This window comes from Dromiciops gliroides, chromosome 6 (genome assembly GCF_019393635.1).
Source record: "Dromiciops gliroides isolate mDroGli1 chromosome 6, mDroGli1.pri, whole genome shotgun sequence".
Classification (NCBI taxonomy): domain Eukaryota; kingdom Metazoa; phylum Chordata; class Mammalia; order Microbiotheria; family Microbiotheriidae; genus Dromiciops; species Dromiciops gliroides.
In genome coordinates, this window is record NC_057866.1 from 16,739,596 (window position 1) to 16,763,686 (window position 24,091).

At 38.4% G+C, this 24,091-nt stretch overlaps 2 protein-coding genes across 2 annotated transcripts; one reads left to right on the top strand and one right to left on the bottom strand.

The window, feature by feature from the left end:
• The first annotated feature begins 7,237 nt into the window (after nucleotides 1–7,237).
• On the top strand, nucleotides 7,238–8,197 carry LOC122731839 (olfactory receptor 10Q1-like). Its single transcript, XM_043972104.1, has one exon. It carries the CDS (start codon nucleotides 7,238–7,240, stop codon nucleotides 8,195–8,197), a length of 960 nt encoding a protein of 319 aa, XP_043828039.1.
• Nucleotides 8,198–22,812: 14,615 nt separating this feature from the next.
• LOC122731566 (olfactory receptor 5B2-like) lies at nucleotides 22,813–23,769 on the bottom strand. Its single transcript, XM_043971762.1, has one exon. The coding sequence runs from the start codon at nucleotides 23,767–23,769 to the stop codon at nucleotides 22,813–22,815; it is 957 nt and encodes a 318-aa protein (XP_043827697.1).
• Between the last annotated feature and the right edge of the window lie 322 nt (nucleotides 23,770–24,091).

A 24,091-nucleotide genomic window follows, 5' to 3' on the forward strand; every position in this document is an offset into this window, starting at 1 on the left:
TAACAAAGCTTCTATAAGTTTGGAAAAGGGGAGTCAAATAAGGGAGGTGCTCAGTCATATAAGCAAACACATTCTCCCAAACACGTTCAACAATCCCTCCATTTTGAACAATTTGAGATAAATGTTATCATCATATTAATAAGCTAAAACCAATATTTCTAGGATATTTAAGAAGATTAGATGTAAGTCCTTTGATTACTCAGAGTATAATAAATATTTGTTGCATTCAAGATGGCTGAGTACCTGTATCAGTTACCAACATCAACCCAACTCTACCAAAAGAATTGAATGCCTTGCTCAAGATAACAGAGTATATTAATTACAAATCTGGAACTAGAACCCACATATTCTGACATATAAGTCAGTCCTCTTGCCATAAGCTTCCTGTGAATATTATATTGGCACAAACCTATGCCCTCATCATTTCCCACTGCTGAGATTTTCTGGAACATTGCATGTGCAAGTCCCTGATGGGGAGTTAGAGGGCATGAAAGCACAGAATTCCTTCCAAATGGTCTCATGACACCGCCATATAGTAAAGTTGAAATATGACCTCCCATTTTCCTTGTCTTTGTTGTCCTCAACTGACATTTTTTATCTAAATCTCTAGTCACATCAAGCTGGAAGAACGAACAGCACTGAGAAAGTCCCTTTTTACAAAAACATATTCCCCTGAGAAAGATCTCAAGAACTTCAATAACAACCAATCTGGAATAGACATGACTAGACTGTTAATAGAGAAACCAGGGACTAATCTTGCAGGCTTTAATGATGCTTAGGAGACACTGAGACTGTCTGCTGGTCTAAGAGTCCTCTGTGGTACCCTCCACCAAAATAGCCCAAAGACGTCTCCTCCCCAAGGCCCTCACATAGTGTAGGGCACCAAAATATTTCCACCTTCATTTGGAAGAGGTCCAGCCAGAGAGCATCCCAAGGATTACCTGCCAGCCAGGGCTTCTCCTTTCTTGGAGACCATAGCAAATTGAAAAGTGAGAAATCCCCATTCCATTTAACCAAAAGAGAAAAGGAAAGACAGAGTGTGTGACTTTCTAGATGGCCTGCCCCAGGAGCATGACAGTGCAAAGGCAGCCTATGGATTCAAGCATTTTCTCCAGATGGCTGATGAAGACTGAGGCATGAGGATGTGGTAAGGGGATTCCATTTCTCTTATTTCTTTTCATTTCTTTGTCTGGCCTGGTATCCTAGAATTTAGACCCAGAAAGGCTGGTAAGGAAAATCTAATTTTCTGCCCTCATTTTAAAAAGAGGGAGCTGATGCCAAGAGAGAAATAACTTGACCAAAGTCTCACAAGATATAGGACCATAGCTCTATATACCTCTAGAGATGGAACAGACTAGATGATATCCCAGAGATTTAAGTGACTTGCCTAAAGTCACAAAGTCAAGTCTTGACAGTGCTAAGCCTCATAGATTCTGATTTGGCTTTAATGCTACCCTGTCCCCAAAGAGAGAAAGAGAATGAGAGTTGACAGAACTGGTAAGAACATAGCAGCTATGAAAACAGACTAGATCACATCCCTCATTTCACAGATATGGAAACTAGAACCAGAGATTTAAGAGACTTGCCTAAGGTCACAAAGTCAACTCTTAACAGTACTGAGCCTCACAGATTCTGATTTGACTTTTTTGCTACCCTGTTTCCAGAGAGAGAAAGAGAATGAGAGTAAACATACCTCATATAATGAAAACTCAGTCCCAAGGAAGAAAACGGGTGTGCCCTATCTAACAGAACTGGTAAGTGACATAGCAGCTATGAAAACACATATTTATAACTCTAGAGAAGAACTTTTCACATACTTAAAATCAAACTTAGGGTAAACATGGTAACTGTCTTAAAATATTCAAAAGGCTATAGTGTGAAATGTTAGACTTATTTGGCATGGTTGCAGATAGAAGGAATAGGAGAAATAGGAAGAAGTTACTGAGAGCCTTATTTAAGATACCTATAAGCAAAAATGTCCTCACATTTAGGGATATACCCAAGTTGAATGAGAGGCCTTGAGAGGTGGTGGTTGTCCATCACTAGATGTCTTCAGACAAAGATTGGGTGACAACTTCTATGTTGTAAAGGGGATTCTAGTTCCAATATGAGTTGAACTGGATGCCTTCTGAGTTCCCCTTAGATTGAGACAACAATATCTTCAATTTGATAGTGACCTTCAGTGCTTTGACACAAAGAATATGAACTCTAAGCACATTATCTTGTAGCTGCAATTGTTGTATGCTAACTACTTTTCTTCTGCTCCTTCCCTCTCTTTTCTTTCCTTTTTCTTTTACTCTTCTTCTTCTTCTTCCTCCTCTTCTCTGTCCTCATTCTTCCTATCCTTCCTTCTCATTGCTATCATCACAGGTGTGAATTTTCACATCAGCTGGGAAAAACTACAGTTTTACAGTCATGTGAGCTGTTATTGCCATTTTTGTGAATATTATTAGAAGAACATGTATCAAGTAAGGGCTCCCTCTATTTTCATTATTAGAAAATAGTGTGGTCAGGCCAAAGAGAACTGGGAATTTTAAGACCAATTGACCAAAGTCTAAAGTGATCAAAGTCTGGGGAATAGGTACCATCATCTTTTATTTTCCTACGTGGATTGTTATGCTGATCTCTTTTAGACCATGTAACCTTGGGGTCATGATCAAATCTACATAGTGTTATCTACAAGCAGGAACATCTAAAGGAGCTCATTATCTATGTAGAATTTTTATTTGACTTGGACATGTCATGCAAATGATAGGCTTTTGAGCTGGTACATTCATGGGTGCCTGTGTCTGTATGTGTGTTTATATATGTGTGTGTGTACCTTAGACAGGGACTAAAGATAGCCAATGAATTGGGCTAGATGCAGCATTGAATAAGGGTAAGGAACAGACACAATTGATTACCTTTAGACAAATATATGGTTACTTCAGTCATCCCAAGAGGTTGACTATGAAAAAGCCTTTTCTTTTCTAATACTGACATTTTGCCATTCCATCTCTATATTTCTGGAAATCACAGAATGCCACAATTTCCAAAATAATGTAAAATTGGGGGTGACCTGTGGGTTTGAGTAAGCTTGGCATATAACCAGTGATGTCTTTTATGGGGAAAATGAACAAAAATACTTTATCTAAAGAATAGATGATGGGGAAAATTGTAGCCTGTTCACATAACAAGAACAAATGGCCCAAGTGCTTATACTGGTCCCTATGAAAAGTGTAAAAGTCCAGGGGAAGGCCTCCATCACATTGTGAAGGTCATCAAACCAGGATTCATAGGAGGTCATGGAAAAAATTTGGACAGGAAAGTGATATGGAGAAAATGGGGTGGGGGTTCAGCATAGGGGTTAGGAGTTTGGGGTCCTTAGGAATTCCTCCTTAAAGAATTACACCCTCTTGCACACAAAACCAATTGGAATAAGATAGTAGTTTATTTAGGGGCTGGCTAGGGATGGGAAACCAAGAGAGAAGTCCTTGGAGTTTTTCTCATGGGGAGAAAGGCACAGAGCATGGCTCTGAGATACCAATCTCCTCGAGCAGGAGCTAGGCAGATACTTTTACAGAGTATCTATTTTATAAATGGTGGTCTGATGAGTTGATCTTCTGACTATGGAAAATTCCCTTATTGAGGGAAGAACAACCCCCACTGGTGATGGCTGGGGGAGTTGGGTGAGGGGTGGCTGTGAATTTCAAGCCATCTCTCTCTCCTCCTCCCATCACAAAGGCAGCAGCCACACCTAATATTATCTCCCCAGGGGTGAGGGAGACTAGAATGAAGGGTGTGATCCCCCTTCCACTGATCTCTTTAGGTATGTCTGTCCTTTGGATTAGTTTCTCAAGGAGAAGGTTCTTTCATGTACCCCAGAGAACTTTAGGGTGCTCTGAACCCTTAACAAAAGGAAGGCCCAGGGGGGTGGCTAGGTGGCACAGTAGATAGATCACTGGCCCTGGATTCAGGGGGACCTGACTTCAAATCCGGCCTCAGACATTTGGCACTTACTAGCTGTGTGACCCTGGGCAAGTCACTTAAGTCCAATTGCCTCACAAAAAAAAAAAAAAAAAAAGGAAGGCACAGATGCATTGGATGTATACTTTTGGAAGGATTACCCAAGTAGATAAAATCATAGATACTTTCATGTAATGATATACAAAATCAGGACAATGATGCTCCCATTAATGAGCATTCAGAGTTTTTGTGGAAAGAGGACACCTTAGGTACCATGAGACTGTGAAGAATTATTATTCTAGAAGTCCAAATATCATACACTCTGAATTTTATTATAATTACTACTATGAAAAGTTATTACTAATGATACCTTAGAGTTATATATTGTTTGACAAGAGCACATTATTTCCATTATTTCATTTGATCCATAATAATCCCATGAACTACATAAACAATTATTCTCATTTTAAAATTTAGAAAATGAAAGCTAAAATTTGAGTGGTCATGGTCAATGACCATTCAAGGGTAGAGCAGAAATTTGAACCCTGGTCCTTCAACTTTACATTATTTCTCTTTTTATGGCAATAGAATGATATAAATACAGAAAGTGAAGATTGTTCAAAGAAATAACAAAACATCATAAAAGGGAAGAAAGTAGATCCTCAAAAAGAAGTTTGAGTGTTAGAATTCAACTGGCTTCTTAAAAATATTAAACATAAAGATAGCTTGAGCCAATGGTAATATGCTTGGCTTGGAATCAGGAAGACCTGGGTTCAAATATTGTCTCTAATGTTTACTGTATGACCTTGAGTAGGTTATCTGTAATCCCCCAAGGGACTCCCTAGGACTAATCTGCTAAAGTGGAGATTTGAGCAGATCTTAATGGCTTCTTACAGTAGGAATGTCCACAACTGAACAAAGAATAGATCCTTTGTGTACTGTAATTGGCATAATAGAAGGTAGAGACAAAATGAATTATGTACTTAAAAGGGAAAGAGCCCAAGGTGGTTTGGGTAGTAGGAGAGATCACCTGGATATGATGGAATGAGAAAGAAAGAGTGAGAGTAAATCTTGAGAGAACCAGAAGAGATTTTAGCTGTGTCTATGATAGCAAAACACCGAAATTCTGAGACAGTTAGTGACACCTAATAAATAATTAGATATTTTGTCAATGTGGGCCTTCTTGTCCTTGGTGCAGACTGCAGCCTTTCAGAGTTTTAATAGATATTCTCCAAGAGTTCTTCTACTGGAAAATCCATTACCTGGCAGTTGAGCTGCTAATGAGTTTCTCCCCACTCAGATTAGACTGTTCCTCAGAAGAGTATACTATTCCTTACTGGCCTTTGCACCATTGGTATAGCCTCTGAGAAGTCAATGTCAATTCCATGTCATGAAGAAGCCTTGAAGGACAATAGTGGAATCATATTTGACCAAGTAGAGAGGGATTTCGGTAGAAACATTAGGGGAAAAGGGAGAAATTCATTCATTCCATCACCTACACATTTTAATTAATATTAAACTGTTGATTTTTTTTTTAAAAGTACAGGAAAAATTCATTGTTAGTTCTTAGATTTAGACTTTAGGACTGCCTTTAAGGTCATCTAAAGTGACTGATACAGATAGGTGCCTGTCTCTCTCTTAAAGATTTCTATGAAATGTCATTTCACAGACTCTGTTGATAATTCCTTCTGGTCCCTTCCATTTGGGAATTTCCCAAGATAGTTATACCCATAACCACCAATAAAATCATGGGCTAGAAAGTGAATATTTATAGAATCTCAGACCTGAAAGCAACCTTACAGTATACACTACAGAATGTCAGAGTTGTAAGGGACTTTGGAACAACAACAAAACAAACAAACAAGCACCCAAAGCTGTAAGAGACTTTAGGACTTAATACACAGAAGACCAATAAGTACATAGAATATTATTAGTGGAAATGACCTTTGAATCTGATGTGGGTTGGAATTGGGGGCCAAATTGATTGTGAGTCATCCCAAAAGACTCAATTTCCTGAGTTTTATTGCAATACTGTGAGTCACCACAGGGAAAGAACCAGAATAGTGGAAAGGTATCTCTCAAATAGTGAAAGGACAGTTATATTTATAGTATGGATAAATTGATTATCAGTCTCATTAGAATAATATCCACCTTGGGGAGGTACAGAGGGCCTGTCCTCATTATAATATTCTCCACCTAGGGGTATTACAAGGGAGGGCTTATCCTAATTTGGAGTTCCTGGGGTTCTAAGCCAACCCCTGAGGTGGGTACCTTTTTCAGTGGAGGTGTGTTTTGGGGGTTTACAGGTCATAAGGTGAATCTGGGGACAAATTTGGCCTTTTCTGTGCATGTCTCTTTCTGTTTCCCATGACTAGTTTCAAAATATAATCATTTTTCTTTAGAATTTCTATAGCCTTGTCATTTCCTTTATTGTTATTTGACCTGACCCATTTTTATGGGTACTGATCACTGTGGTAAAAAAACATCACTGTGGGTATGAGAACCTGGTAAGTTATCCATTAACTGGGCTGTAACTCATTTTAGAGCTAATATCTGAATTAAAGCTTGGATCTTAGGTTTTTCTATTAACCCCTTTTTGCCTCCTACATCATTCCCCCCTTTTCATATACCCCAGGGAAAAGGACAAAGATCATCTCTTCTGTTACTGCTTCCTGCTGAGTGGGAGCGAAGAAGGGGCCCACAGGGAGTTTATGAATTGAGGGAGATGTAGGAACTAGTGTTACAAATGCAAGAACCACAACACAAAACACAAATGATTTACAAACAGACCAAGGGACAACAAGGACCCTAATACAGAATAAATCTAAGGGTTCCAAGAAAAAAACTGGATGAAGCAAGCAGTTGTGAACAGTTTCAGCCATCCAGGTTATCTCTGTACGGCATCTCAAACTTCAGGAGGTGTTCTGAACCATGTAGACTCTGCCTCAGTCCAGGACCACATTTGCCAGAGAGTTTGAGCACTCTTCCAATTCTTGTAAACCTAATGCAGTAGAATTCAAAACTTATTCTATTACCAAAGTTAAATCTGTAAGCCTAGCTTCATGTTCAAGTTACCCCACAAAAGGAACAGTGAGGGCAAATTCATTTACTGTTCTTCCCTCTTCATACAGATGAAAATTCAGAGGCTCAGGCATGATAAATCACTTGCTCAGGGTGAATGCTAAATGTCCTTAGACCTCTAAATTTTATGATTCTATCATTCGAGAATAAAAATAGCATTGCTTGTATTATCTAAGTAATCCATTAACTGGACTTGACTTTGGCAGGTGACATGTCTTCTCCCAACATTCTCCATCTCAACCAGTCTGGCCCAACTGAGTTTGTGTTCCGGGTGTTCACCACTTCCCCCAAGATCCAAGCCCTACTCTTCTGTTTCTTCCTTCTCCTCTATGTGATGATCTTATGTGCCAACACTGCTATCTGTGTTGCGTTTACCCATAGCTCCTTGCACACCCCCATGTACTTCTTCCTGTCTAATTTATCCTTCCTAGAGATCTGTTTCACCACTACTGTGGTACCATTGATGCTTTCTAACATCTTTGGGGCTCAGAAGCCCATCCCATTGACTGGCTGCTCAGCCCAGATGTTCATCTTTCTCAGTCTTGGTGCTTCTGACTGTTTTCTATTGGCTATCATGGCATATGACCGCTATGTGGCCATCTGCCATCCTTTACACTACACCCTTATCATGACCAAGAAGCGATGCACCCAGCTGGTGGTTGGTTCCATGAGTCTAGCTATTCTCCTTGAACTTCAGCTTACTGTACTTATCTGGACTCTGCCATTCTGTGGACATATCCTGGAAATCAACCACTTTATGTGTGATGCCCCACCTATCCTACGACTGGCCTGTGGGGATATCAAAATGCAACAAGCCATTATATTTATGGTGGGTATCTTTGTGCTCATTATCCCCTTCCTACTCATCTCCATTTCATACATCTTCATTGCCAACACCATTCTCCGCATCCGGTCTGCTGAGGGAAGTCGGCGGGCTTTTTCAACCTGTTCTTCACATCTCTCTGCAGTGCTACTAGAATATGGAAGTACTACTCTGCTCTACATGCGTCCAAGATCCAGTACTTCTGAGGATGAGGATCGGCAGCTGGCTTTGGTTAATACCTTTGTTGTTCCTCTGCTCAACCCCCTCATATACACCCTACGGAACAAGGATATCAAAGGGGCACTGAAAAAATCCATGAGCTGCAAAAGAGCTTCTAAAGCTCAGTAAAAGTATGGGGCAAAAACTTTTTGGTTGTTAAGTAATGGAACCTTTGAAAAGTGATTCTAAAATATAGTTTTTCTCTCACACTTTGCACATTGCAACTTTCTGCAATTTGTATGCATCATGTGGAAAATTAGGTTCATCTTAACATTGTTTATTGTAAACCTTGCCCAAGAGAACATGTGATAATAAAAATTGCCTAATCATACTCCTGCAGAGTTGCATTTCCCTTCCTACATATCTCTTGCCTTCTCAGGTATCACAGAATGACAATACAAGATCACAGATGGAGTAGAAATGGACCTTAAAAGTCACTTGTTAAGAGCCCTCGTTTTAGGTTCTAAGTGGTTAGTTGGCTGGATTAACAGTAAGTGGCACTCTTAGGGGCAGCTAGGTGGCACAATGGATAAAGCACCAGCCCTGGATTCAGGAGGACCTGAGTTCAAATCTGACCTACCACACTTGACACACTAGCTGTGTCACCCTGAGCAAGTCACTTAACCATCATTTCCTTACCAAAAAAAAAAAAAAGTAAGTGTCATCACTAGAATTTAAAGCCAAGTACTCTGAATCAAAACAGGCCTTTTTGTCTCAAGGAAGAAAGAGATAGGAAATAAGAATTCATTTAACACCCACTATGTGCCAACCTTTACAAATATTATCTCATTCATATTGGAATCATTAACTCCACACACAATAGTCAGGATAGCAGATGTGACTCATAATTAAAGAAATGAAAATTAAAGCTATTCAGAGGTTTTATCTCACACTCATCAGTTTAGCAAAGTTGACCAAAAACAATTAAATGACAAACGCCAGAGGGCTTGTGAGAAAATAGGTGTGTGTTAACACACGGTTGGCAAAGCTATGAACCTTCCTAGTCATTTTAAAAAGCAAATTAGAATTATACCTAAAAGCTACTAAACTGTGCATACCCTTTGACTCAGTGATATTGCTACTAGGTCTGTAACACAGTATTCAAAGAAAGAAGGAATGAATCCCTTTGTATTAAAATGTTTACATAGAAGAATTCTTTTCATGATGGTAAAGAATGGAAATGTGAGAGGGTGCCTATTAATTAGGGAATAGCTGAACAAGTCATGGCATATAAATATGATGAAATGCTTTTGCTCTGTATACAATAAAGGGAATGGTTTCAAAGAAACCTGGGAAGGCTTGTATAAATTGACACAAAGTGAAGTGAACAGAACCAGGAGAGAAAATTATACAATAACAACATTGTAAAGAGAAACAACTTTAAAATATTTAGGAATTGGGGGTGGAGCCAAGATGGCGGAGAGTAGCCAGCAAATCACTTAAGCTGTCCTTCTGTTCCCTCAAAAAGAACATTAAAACAAGCCAGATTAAAACATTAAAACTAGACAGATTCTGAAACTACAGAACCTGCAAAGAGACATAGAGACACAGTCTTCCAACCAGAGTTAATTTAGAAGACTTCAGGAAAGATTGGTCTCACTGGGGCAAAAGGGAGGCATAGCACAGTGCAGAGGGCATTGGGCCAAGTCAGCAGGAAGCTGTGGGCCACAGCTGAGCAACTGAAGCCCCTGGATCCTAGCTCAACAAGCTGGGGGCACAACAGGACAGTGGCAAAACCCACTTGCACCAGCCAGGAGGGCAGGTTGCCAGCTGGACAGCCACCCATAGGACAGGCACAACCAGAGTACCGATCCCAGCGTGCAGCTAGCAGGGCCAAAATGGAGAGAACTCCACAAGCCATAGAGGCCTCAGGGTAGAAAGCCAGTGACACAGCCCCTACACACCAGAACAAGAAGCTTGAAACAGGGATTCTGGTGCCCACAGAGCAGACCTCAACTTTAAAAAAAAAAAGCTGCAGTATGAGTAAGAAACAAAAAAGAGCTCTCACCATTGAGAGCTTCTGTATCAACAGGAAAGAGGCAAACATAAACTCAGATGACACTGAGGACACTACTCTCAAATTGCCTACATGTGAAGCCTCAAGACAGAAGATGAATTGGTCTCAAGAACAAAAAGCCTTCTTGGAAGGGCTCAAAAAGGATTTTAAAAATCAATTGAGAGAAATGGGGAGAAAAATGAAAGCAACACAAGAAAATTATGAAAAAAATAATCAGCAGCTTGGAAAAGAAAGCACAAAGAATCATCGGCTTAGAGAAGGAAGCACAAAGATTTACTGAAGAAAACAATTCCTTAAAAAATTCATCTGGCCAAATGGAAAAAAAAAAGGTGCATAAACTCAGTGAAGAAAGCAATACCTTAAAAGTTAAAATTGGACAGTTGGAAGGTAATGAATCCATGACACACCAGGAATCAGTCAAGCAGAATCAAAAGAAAGAAAAAATAGAAGAAAATGCGAAATACCTCATTGGAAAGACAACTGACCTGGAAAACAGACCCAGAGAGACAATTTAAGAATCACTGGACTGCCTGAAAGCCATCATCAGAAAAAAGGTCTAGACACCATATTCCAGGAAATTATTAAGGAAAACTGCCCTGATATTATAGAATCAGAGGATAAAATTGTCATTGAAAGAATCCACAGATCACCTCCTGAAAGAGACCCCAAAAGGAAAACTCCAAGGAATGTTGTAGCCAAATTCCAGAATTATCAGATGAACAAGAAAATACTCCAAGCAGCCAGAAAGAAGCAATTTAAGTATCATGGAGTCACATTCAGGATTGCTCAGGACCTGGCAGCTTCAATATTAAAGGATTGCAAGGCTTGGAATATGATATTCCAGAAGGCAAAGGAGCTTGGATTGCAGCCAAGAATCTATTATCCAGCAAAACTGGGCATTCTTTTTCGGGGGAAAAGATGGACATTCAATGACACTGGGGACTTTCAAGATTTCCTGATGAAAAGACCAGATCTTAACAGACAAGATTCAAGAGAAGTTTAAAAAAGTAAACAGGGGGGGAAAAAGTTACTCTATAAGGTTAAACTGTTTACATCCCTACACAGGAAGATAATACTTGAGACCAACTCTTGAGAACAGTATATGTATTTGGGCAGACAGAAGGATTATACACAGAGGGTATAAATCTAAACTGTCTTTGATGTTACATCAAGAAAATTAAGGGCTTAAAAAGGGAATTTATAGGGAGAAGAGGAAACGGGAGGTGGAATGAGGTGAATTACATCATATGAAGAGGTAAAAAAAAAAACCTATTACAATAGAGGGAAAGAAGGGAGGGTGAATTTGTTTCAACCCTACTCTCACTAGATTTGATTCAAAGAGGGAATAACATATACGTTCACTTGGATAAAGAAACTTAGCTTATTCTTTAGGGAAGTAAAAGGGTAAGAGGAAAGGGGGGACTGATAGAAGGGAAGGCAAAAGCAAGGGAGAAAAACGTAAAGAAAAGGGAGGGGTGATAAAAAGGGAGGGCAGATTGGGAGGCAGGGGTAAGAAGCAAAACGTTAGTGAGGAGGAATAGGGTGAAAGAAGGGGGGGAAGTACAAAGGGGGTAAATAGAATGGAGGGGAATAGACAGTTAGTAATAATAAGTGTGAATGTGAATGGGATGAACTCTGCTATAAAACAGAAGTGAATTGCAAAGTGGATTAAAAAACAGAATCCTATAATATGCTGTTTACAAGAAACACATTTGAAGCTGAGAGATACAGATTAAAGGTTAAAGGCTGGAACAGAATATATTATGCTTCAGCTAAAGTAAAAAAAAAAAAAGCAGGGGTAGCAATCCTTATCTCAGACAAAACAAAGGCAAAAATAAATCTAATTAAAAGGGATAAGGAAGGAAACTACATCTTGCTAAAAGGTACTATAGATAATGAAGTAATATCAATATTAAACATGTATGTGCCAAGTAGTATAGCATTCAAATTCTTAGAGGAGAAGTTAAATGAGGAAATAGACAGTAATACTATACTAGTGGGAGATCTGAATCTTCCCCTCTCAGAATTAGATAAATCTAGCCACAAAATAAATAAGAAAGAAGTGAAAGAGGTGAATAGAATACTAGAAAAGTTAGACATGATAGATGTCTGGAGAAAACTGAATGGAGATGGAAAGGAATATACCTTTTTCTCAGCAGTACATGGCACATTTTCAAAAATTGACCGTGTATTAGGGCACAAAAACATCATAGTCAAATGTAGAAAGGCAGAAATAGTAAATGCATCCTTCTCAGATCATGATGCAATAAAAATTACATGTAATAAAGAGCCAGGGAAAGGTAGACTGAAAATCAATGGGAAACTAAATAATTTCATTCTAAAGAATGAGTGGGTCAAACAACAAATCATAGAAATAATCAATAATTTTATCCAAGAGAATGACAATAATGAGACAACATACCAAAATATATGGAATACAGCCAAAGCAGTGCTTAGGGGAAATTTTATACCTCTGACTTCTTACATGAATAAAAAAGAGAAAGAGGAGATCAATGAATTGGGCATGTAACTTAAAAAGCCAGAAAAAGAACAAATTAGAAATCCCGAATTAAATACTAAATTAGAAATCCTGAAAATTAAAGGAGAAATTAATAAAATTGAAAGCAAGAAAATTATAGAATTAATCAATAAAACTAAGAGCTTTTTTATGGAAAAAACAATAAAATAGACAAACCACTGGTTAATTTGATTAGAAAAAAAGAAAGAAGAAAACCAAATTACCAGTATCAAAAATGAAAGGGGTGATACTACCACCAATGAAGTGGAAATTAAAGCAATAAATAGGAACTATTTTGCCCAACTGTATGTCAATAAATTTGACAATCTAAATGAAATGTATAAATATTTACAAAAATACAAACTGCCCAGGTTAACAGAAGAGGAAATACAATCCCTAAATAAGCCCATATTATAAAAAGAAATTGAACAAGCCATTAATGAACTCCTAAGAAAAAATCCCCAGGGCCAGATGGGTTTACAGGTGAATTCTACCAAAAATTTAAGGAACAATTAATTCCAATATTATACAAATTATTTGGAAAAATAGGTGAAAGAGTTCTACCAAATTCATTTTATGGCACAAATATGGTGGTGATACCAAACCCAGAAGAGCAAAAACAGAGAAAGAAAATTATAGTCCAATTTCCCTAATGAATATTGATGCTAAAATCTTAAATAAGATATTAGCAAGGAGATTATAGCAAGTGATCACCAGGATAATACACTATGACCAGGTGGGATTTATACCAGGAATGCAGGGCTGGTTCAACATTAGGAAAACTATTAACATAATGAACCACATCAATAATAAAACTTACCAAAATCATATAATTATCTCAATAGATGCAGAGAAAGCTTTTGACAAAATATAGCACCCATTCCTAATAAAAAACACTAGGGAGCTTAGGAATAGGTGGAGCTTTCCTTAAAATAGTAAGCAGTATCTACCTAAAACCATCAGCAAGCATTATATGTAATGGAGATAAGTTAGAGACCTTCCCAATAAGATCAGGAGTGAAACAGGGATGTCCATTATCACCTCTATTATTTAATATTGTACTAGAAATGCTAGCTTTAGCAATCAGAACAGAAAAAGAAATTAAAGGAATTAGAATAGGTGAGGAGGAAACAAAACTATCACTCTTTGCACATGATATGATGGTATACTTGGAAAATCCTAGAGAATCAACTCAAAAATTACTTGAAACAATTAACAACTTTAGCAAAGTAGCAGGATATAAAATAAACCCACATAAATCATCAGCATTTCTATACATGACAAAGTCCAACAGCAAGAGATAGAAAGAGAAATTTCATTTAAAGTAATGGTAGATAATATAAAATACTTGGGAGTCTACTTGCCAAGACAAACCCAGGAACTCTATGAACACAATTACAAAACACTTTTCACACAAATCAAATCAGATATAAATAATTGGAAATATATCAATTGCTCATGGATAGGCCAAGCTAATATAATAAAAATGACAATCCTACCTAAATTAATGTACTTATTCACTGCCATACCAATCAGACTACCTGAAAATTATTTTATAGAGCTAGAAAAAATAATAACAAAATTCATATGGAAAAACAAAAAGTCAAGAATGTCAAGGGAAATAATGAAAAAAAAATGCACAGGAAGGTAGGTTAGCTGTACCAAATCTGGAGCCCTACTATAAAGCGGCAGTCATCGAAACTATCTTGTACTGGCTAAGAAATAGAGTGGAGGATCAATGGAATAGGCTAGGCACAGGAGACACAGTAGTAAATGACAGTAGTAATGTACTGTTTGATTAACCGAAGGACTCCAGCTTCTGGGATAGGAATTCAGTATTTGACAAAAACTGCTGGGAAAACTGGAAGATAGTATGGCAGAAATTAGGCATAGACCAACATCTTACACCTTATACTAAAATAAGGTCAAAATGGGTACATGATTTAGACATAAGAGGTGATACCATAGGTAAATTAGGAGAAGAAGGAATAGTCTACCTTTCAGATCTTTGGAAAGTAGAACAGTTTATGACCAAACAAGAAATAGAGAACATTATGAAATGCAAAATGGATGATTTTGATTACATTACATTAAAAAGGTTTTTTACAAACAGAAGAAATGCATTCAAAATTAGAAGGGATGCAGAAAGCTGGGAGACAATTTTTATGGCCAGTATTTCTTATAAAGGCCTCACTTCTAAAATATATAGGGAACGAAATGAAATTTATAGGAATCCAAGTCATTCTCCAATTGAGAAATGGTCAAAGGATATGAACAGGCAGTTTTCTGATGAAGAAATGAAAGCTATCTATTCCCATATGAAAAAATGCTCTAAATCACTATTGATTAGAGAGATGCAAATTAAAACAACTCTGAGGTACCACCTGACACCTATCAGATTGCCTAATATGACAAAAAAGGAAAATAATAAATGTCGGAGAAGTTGTGGAAAAATTGGAACACTAATGCATTGTTGGTGGAGCTGTGAACTGATCCAACCATTCTGGAGAGCAATTTGGAATTATTCCCAAAGGGCTATAAAGCTGTGCATACCCTTTGACCCAGCAATACCACATTTGGGTCTTTTTCCCAAAGAGATCATGGAAAAGGGAAAAGGACCCACGTGTACAAAAATATTTATAGCTGCTCTTTTTGTGGTGGCAAGGAATTGGAAATTGAGGGGATGCCCATCAACTGGGGAATGGCTGAACAAGTTGTGGTATATGAATGTAATGGAATACTATTATGCTGTAAGAAACAATGAGCAGGAGGAGTTCAGAGAAACCTGGAAGGACTTGCATGAACTGTTGATGAGTGAGATGAGCAGAACCAGGAGAACATTGTGCACAGTATCATCAACATTATGTGTTGATCAACTTTGATAGAGTAGATTCTTCTCACCAATCCAACAGTACAAGAAAGTTCCAAAGGACTCATGATGGAAAAGGCTCCCCAAATCCAGAAGAAAACAAAAGGAACTGTAGAATATGGACACTGATTGGACCATACTATTTCTTTTGGTTTGGGTGCTATTGTTTTTCTTTTTTGAGGTTTTTCCTTTTTGCTCACATTCTTCTCGTATAACATGACTAATGCAGAAATATGTTTAATGTTTTATATATATATATATATATATGTAACCTATATCAGATTACCTGCTGTCTAGGGGAGGGGGGAGGGGAGGGAGGGAGCAAAGTTTGAAATTGGAAATCTTATCTAAACAAATGTTAAAAACTTAAATAAATAAATTCTTTTTAAAAGAAAGAAAACATAATTATCACTTTAAACTGAAAAAAATATTTAGGAATTCTTGTCAGTATACAGTTTCAGTGGATTCATAATAAAGCATGCTACTCATCTCCAGATAAAGGGATAATAGACTCAGAGAACTAACTGAGATACTTTTTTTAAATGTACCCAATGTGGAATTTGTGTTGTCTGACTATTCATGTTTATAACAAGGGTTTTGTTTTTCTTGGTTTCTCAACTGGGGAGGGGGCAGAGAGGGAAAGAATGTGGACTTAAAAACAAGATAAAATTGAATTTAAAATGATAAAACGTAATAATAAAGATAGATGGGAATGGAATGTTTGTCACTTTTAGAGTTGTCTCTTGAGATAGGTGTTGCAATAATCTTTGAATATAAGATACCCAAAGTAGAAAAAATCCTTCATGACCACTTTCTTTTTCCTGTGGACATTAAAGTGTGATAAGGAGTTTTATTTCATTTTTCCTGTCCCAATATTGGTAAAAACAAACAAAAAAATTCCAACCACAGCCCAGGAAAGCACAGTAGAGGAAGGGAAAGAACTTCAAAGCATTGAATTTGAATATGGACAGAGATAGTTCCAACAGGGAAGCTCTTAAAAGAGAGGTGAAAGACTGTGTAAGGTTCAAAAAGAGAGGCTCTCATCCCTTGAGCTACTACCCACTCTGCCAAGAGATCTCTAAAATAGAGCATAGTTCTCTCTGTCTCTATCTCTGTCTCTGTTTCTCTCTGTCCTCCTTCTGTCTCTCTCTGTCTCTCTGTCTCCCTCCCTCTGTCTCATCTGTCTCTCTATCTCCCCAATCTGACTCTGGCTCTCTCTGACTGTCTCTCCATCTGTCTCTCTGTCTCTGTGTCTCTGTCCCTGTCACAATCTCTCCATCTTTCTATCTCTCTGTCTCTATCTCTACCTCTCTCTGCCTCTGTCTGTCTCTCTGATGCTTTTTCTCTTTATCTCTTTCTCTGATGCCTGCTTCTTTCTCTTTCTATCTTGGTCTCATATATCCCCACTTCCTTTCTATCTTCAAAAGAAAGTGGCAGGGGCAGCTAGATGGAACAGTGGATAGAGCATCGGCCCTGGAGTCAGGAGTACCTGAGTTCAAATCCGGCCTCAGACACTTAACACTTACTAGCTGTGTGACCCTGGGCAAGTCACTTAACCCCAGTTGCCTCACTAAAAAAAAAAAAAAAAAAAAAAAAGAGAGTGGCATCTGATCAAGACCCACATTCACACTCTGAAGGTGAAGTTGTGCGCATGTATATCCACCAAGCTATTCTTACCCACCAGTAATAGTTAATGGTTATTTGCCTTAAAAAACCACAGCCCCATGTGCTTTGGCTCCTGCACTTCAAATTCAAAGGCCTTCTTCCTTTGTGTTTCCTTTGAAAAACCCAAGACATAGAAGAGTGACTTAATGATCCTCCACCTTGGCTCCAGAGTTGATAGCAACTAAGGCATCAGGGAATGTCCTAAAGATAGGCAAGAAAGAAGCAGACATGTGGTGATCCCTTCCTTCCAGGTTGGAGAGTTCCCAATCTGAGTCTTCAGGAGGGAAACCTCTTGCAAAGAAAAGGGCATTTCCTTATGCAGTTCGGTCCTTGGACTAAGAGTGGGGTCACCTGTGTACTTCCTCTAATATTCTACCTAGAGAGCAAAACTCATCATTCCCTTTAGAAAGAAAAAGATTGTCTTTGTGGCCTCCAGACAAGTTGCTACAAACAAAGCAAAGTTACCTAGAAAGGAGAGAAGGAATAGAAGAGAATTGCTTGTTTAGCCACCCACAAAGGATATTTACCATAGGTGTGATTCTAAACCACAGGGTAGTACTAAGAATCTTAAAGAGACTTTGTGATTGGAACCACAGGAAAGAATGGCCCTGGAAGGCTCCAAAATGTTGACCTATGGTTAGTTCCCATATAGCACAGCTGCACTATGGAAGTGATTTGTTCTTTCTCTGTCCATGGTTTCCAGTGATTCTTTTACATCTTTTACATTTTCTCTGAAGGCAAATGACTGTCATGTCCATTTGATACTTTGAGGAACTGTATAGGTACGGAGCCTTTTTCTCAATTTGGGGAATACTTAGAAATGTTTTCTTGAGGCTCTTTTTTTTTTTTTTTTTTTTTTTGCAGGGCAATGAGGGTTAAGTGACTTGCCCAGGGTTACACAGCTAGTAAGTGTCAAGTGTCTGAGGCTGGATTTGAACTCAGGTCCTCCTGAATCCAGGGCCAGTGCTTTATCTACTGCACCACCTAGCTGCCCCCTTGAGGCTCTTTTAAGATATCTTTTCCAGTGCTTCAACCTCTATTACAATAGAAATCTCCCTTTTGTGTAGTCATTTTAAGTTGTGTCCAACTCTTCATGATCCCATTTGGGGTTTCCTTGGTAGAGAAACTATAATAGTTTGTCATTTCCTTCTCCAGCTTATTTTACAGAAGAGGAAACTGAGGCAAACAGTGTTAAGTGACTTGCTCAGGGTCACACAGCTATTAAGTGTCTGATGCCAGATTTGAACTCAGGAAGATAAGTCTTTATGACTCAAGGCCCACTACGCTATCCATTTTACCACCTTGCTGCCCTCTGGAACCATAGTCAATCAAATAAAATCTGCTATTGCTTCTAAATGGAGTATGCAATTCTACTCCTTTAAAACCCACTCACCATTATTGGCCACCACTACACTTATACACACATACTAGGAAAGGGTCCATAGGGGTATCATTTTTTTTTGGTGAAGCAATTGGGGTTAAGTGACTTGCCCAGGGTCACACAGCTAGTAAGTGTCAAGTGTCTGAGGCCGGATTTGAACTCAGGTCCTCCTGAGTCCAGGGCCAGTGCTCTATTCACTGCACCACCTAGCTGCCCCAGGAGGATATACTTTGATTTACTTCCCCCTTCTTATCAGAGACAACTGTTTTAGAAAATCATAGCAATAGAAAATGGTAGCTATGCTAGTTTACACCTACCCAAGCTTCTTGGCAGGCTTTTGTTATAGTGAGAAGAGGACTGGACTGGGAGTATGGAGACCTAGGTTCTAGTCCCAATATAGCTATGAATAAACCATGTGACCTGGTGAAAGTCATTCAGCTCTTTTGGTGGAGATAACATGGAGAAGAAACCTTGTGCAGGAACATATTCCAACTTCCTTCAGTATGTCAAGGGGAGCTAAGCTAAGTCCATTCTGAACTCCCAGGGACATGTATCCTCATCTACACTCCACTCCTGCCATTTTCTTCCTGCCACTGCTTTGGTCGCCCCAACATAACACACACACACACACACAATCTTTCTTCAATCTTGGAATCAGATCACAACCACTATTGTCTCTAAAAAAGGCACATTTTATCGATGACTTTCCAAAGCAAATGATTCTTCCCTGGTCAGCACACCCCTCAAAGTGTTGTCTCCAAGTAGAATTAAACTCATAGTATTTTTGGTCCTTGAAGCACTTAGCGTATATCATCTTATTTTATTCTAACAACAATCCTCTAAGGCAGGTGCTAATTCTCATTTTACAGATGAAGAAACTGAGACTGGGAGAGGTTCAGTTAATTGGCCAGGATCAGACAGCTAATTAATTACTATGGTAGCATTCAAACTCAGGTTTTCTTGACTTCAATTCCAGATATCTAACCACTACATGACTAAGCCACTTATTGAATCATAAATTCTTTGAAGTTAGGGACTATCTTGATTTTGTATTTGTCTTCATCCTTCTAAGCATAATGCTTGGCATGGAAGAAATACTTAATCAGTGTGTCTTTATTCATTCTTCTTCTATGAAGCAAACATTATAAGAACTGGGAAGAAAAAGACAAAAAGTCATAGATCCTGCCCTTCATTTAAGTTATAAAGAGTAAACACTAGGGGGCAGCTAGGTGGTGCAGTAGATAAAGCACAGGCCCTGGATTTAGGAGGACCTGAGTTCAAATCCTGTCTCAGACACTTGATGATTATTAGCTGTGTGACCCTGGGCAAGTCACTTAATCCTAATTGCCCCCACATACAAAAAAAGAGTAAACACTAATAAATAAATTGGCCTCATTAGAGTAATGCAGAAGGACATTAATATCTTTAAATATACCTGAATATCCTTAAGATTTCACATTCCATTTCAAATATGCTAAATGACTAATAGAGTACTGTATTTTTTCATGCTTTGCAATCCATGTTTATGATGGCTTTTGTGGATTCATAGGGATGAAGCATTAAAAAATGTACATATTCTGTATGTCCTGACAGGGCTCCAGGTATCTGGAAGCAATGGTATTATGTGAACACCAGGCTAGGCACCAAAGGTCCAGAGAACTCATGAGAAGCATAGAAGGAATGACATAATCTTAGAGTCAGAGGGCTCCCTGAGGTCATAAAATTTAATTCATACCTGAAAAGCAAAATTTTCTATTATGCATCCAATAAATGGTACCCTACCTACCGCTCTTGTAGACCTACAGTGGAGGAGAATTCTGGCCATTTTAATTGCTCCATTTGTTAGGGGAAATTTTCCTCTCATCAAGCCAAAAATTGCCTCTGGGGGGCAGCTAGGTGGCGCAGTGGATAGAGCACCAGCCCTGGAGTCAGGAGTACCTGAGTTCAAATCCGGCCTCAGACACTTGACACTTACTAGCTGTGTGACCCTGGGCAAGTCACTTAACCCCAATTGCCTCACTAAAAAAAAAAAAAAAAGAAAAAAGGAAAAAGGAAAAAATTGCCTCTGGACTTTCCAGCCATTCCTCCCCGTTTTGTCTTCTAGGGACAAGTAGAATACCTTTAATCTGTTTACCATAAGACACGTCTTCAAATTCTTCCTCCACTCACACTTACATTTTCATTCTCCAAAATGATTATAATTCATCCCTTAACTGTTTCTCCTATGGAATAGTCTCCAGTAAACCCTCCCTGTGTGTGCTTCAGGAATCAAATTTTTTCCTAAAATATTTAACACCTAGGACAGAATAAAATACTGAAGATGACAAGATAGAAGTACCATCACCTTTCTCATTTAGGGCAAAAGATTTCATACTACTGACTGACATAACATTAGTAGCTCACTAATACTAACTGAAATTTTTTGGACAAATCATGCCTTATTTATAGTGACCCAGTGCCAATTCGAGTCCAAAATAATTCAAATATCAAAGGGACAAGGTGTGGAGTCAAAGGAGGGAAGGTAATACCAAAGACTTACCAATGTCCCTCCTGCCCCACAAAGACTTCTGGGCTCAGATGGACCCTATTTAATCCTGAAAAATGACTTGCAAAAATTTTTCTCTCTCTTTTGTCAGCTCATTACTATTGCAACAAAAATCTATGATAAAGAGAAACTGAGGCACCAATGTCTACTCACAGTCAATTTATTAGCAAGGCTAGCAATTGCCAAAGAAAAGGCTCTGCAGTAGCCCAGGATGCATCTGACCATCAGAGTAGTTCCTTTATACAATTGGTTACATAAGGTATCAGAAGCAATCCAGTGATTCAAATTTAACTAAGTCTGTGATTGATCACACAGAAAGGAAGGGTGGGCTTTGCTTGACTTGAGCATATTTCCATAACCCAGGGCAATAGGGAAAACATAGAATTGACTCACATCACCTAAATAGTCTTATGTTGGGCAAGCATCCTATAATCAGGTTGGCTCATCTCTGTCAATGGCTAATGGAAATTCAGATTTGAATCCTTGTGGTAGAAATTAAACCCATAGGAACAGGGAAGTTAAACTCTTACAAATTTTTCCAATGAGGACTAAAGAATTAAGTCTATATTTGATCACCAAATATTTATTCCAGTGATTAAATACAATTGTCAATCAATAAATAGTCAATATTACAATATAAAGTGAGGTATCAATTTTCAATTTTCCATTACCCTGTAAATAGAGGTGTTCCTGGAAAATCAGTTTACATGCTGATAGTATATTCCTAAGTTTCTCCTAATATGGTCAGGATGAATCTCTAGCTCCTATTAAATAATTCAAGTTACTAATTACTGGACAGTCTTAATTTCATACCGCATAAAAATCAAAAGATGTGAAAAACCAGCAGTGGAACCCCATATTCAGGCACAGAAACAAATAAACCCAATAACCTGTTAGCTAGAAAGCAATTGATATTGAAATTGACATCAGTATACTACACTGACATCGTATTGAAATTCTTCTCTCCCACAAAATCAAGGGTTTTTTTCCAGAAATTTAGGACCACCCTGTGGTTTGTCTTCTTTCCTAAAGGCAACCATACTGTAGGGGTACTTGGAAACCAGTTCCAATGGGCTCACAAAGACAAAATTAAATTTTGAGTTTGAGCATTTAGATGGTGGAAATCAGTATATGTCACAAATCTGGACTGAATTTATTGTTGGTGATCGAGACTTCATGAAGTGATAGAGAAAAAAATAATGGGGATTAAATTTAAAGTGTGTAAAGAATACATCATTTTCCCAGAGAGCTAGTTCTTAAGCATTTCCCAGCACACCTCTGGTTAGGAGCTACTGAATAAGTAATGCCATTAAAATCAAAGCCACACCTCCAAATACTAAACTGTTCAGAAATTATGAAGCTGATCTTCCTCTTTCTAAAAGGATAATATATAAAATTACTATATCATGCATGTGTCTTTATGTATACACACACACACACACACACACACACACACACATATCATTCATTCCACACAACAATCTTATAAGACAGTGTATAATATTAAGGCCCTTTAAATACAAGAAAATTAAGGTTGAGTCTTTATGTGATTTGTCTAAGGTTACACAACATGATTGTGACTGAAACAGAGTTTAAATTGAATTCTTTCTTAAGTCCAATTTATGACACTTTCTATTATATGATGTTACCTCTGGGAAAGTTTGGTTTACACTTCTGTATACATAAGAAAAATATCCTGATTTGGGTGCTGGATCCCAGAGTGGGGAAGGTGCAGATTGGATTTTCTCTCTAAGAAAATGGATGATCTAATTGAATTTGTTGTCCCCTCACAGCTTTCCTAAAAGCATTCTTGACTTCTTTGTTCCTCAGACTATAGACCAGAGGGTTCAACATGGGAATGACCATGGTGTAGAACACTGACACCATTTTGTCTGAGTCCATAGAGTGGCTTGAGCTGGGTTGGAAATACATGAACATGATTGTCCCATAAAATATGGACACTGCTGTGAGATGGGAAGCACAAGTGGAGAAGGCTTTTTGGCGGCCTTCAGCAGAATGGATCTTCAGGATGGTGATGAAGATTAACAAGTAAGAAGTAAAGATGACAACAAATGGGAAAAAGACAGCAAATGACCCTATAATAAAGAATACTACCTCGATGATATGAATATCAGAGCAAGAGAGAACCAGAAGAGGGGGAACATCACAAAAAAAGTGATGGACTACATTGGACCTACAAAAAGAAAGGCTAAATGTGTTTCCTATGACAATGGAGTATATCAGAAAGCCACAGATGTGAGCACCACTGGCCAGATGTGCACAAACTGTTGAAGTCATAGTGGTGGTGTAATGTAAGGGCTTACACACAGCTGCATGGCGATCATAGGACATGGAGGCTAAGAGAAAACTTTCTGTAGTAGCAAAGGCCCCAAAGAAGAACAACTGTGTTGCACATCCATTATAGGAGATAACTTTGTCCCCTGTGAGGAGCCCAGCCATCACCTTAGGGGTAACAGCTGAGGAGTAGCCAACATCCACCAGAGAGAGATTACTGAGGAAAAAGTACATGGGGGTGTGGAGGCGGGAATCCCAGGAGATCAGAGCTACTATCCCCAGGTTTCCTACCAGGGTGGTGAGGTAGATGAAGGTGAACATGATGAAGAGAGGAACCTGAAGCTCTGGGGCATCTGTTAATCCTATGAGGATAAACTCCTTCACTGCAGTTCTGTTCTCCATAGATATCATTTGAGAGTGTTGTCATTCACCTGCAAGAAGAGTAACCATCAGTAAAAGCCACTCTGCATGATGAATGACTCCAAGATTATCTTATGTGTGTGACAAGTAAAATCTAATGTGCATGTCCTTACCTGTCCCCCCCAGTGTATGTGGGGGAAACTAACTAGGATTTATTTATAAACTCAGCAACAGTTTAGTCTTTAAGCCTTTATTAAAGTATATTAGAAGTTAGTAAGAAGAGAGAGAGTACATGTCTCTGAAAGAATGGGAAAAACCTAACTCAGACCTATGAGAGAGAGAGAGAGAGAGAGAGAGAGAGAGAGAGAGAGAG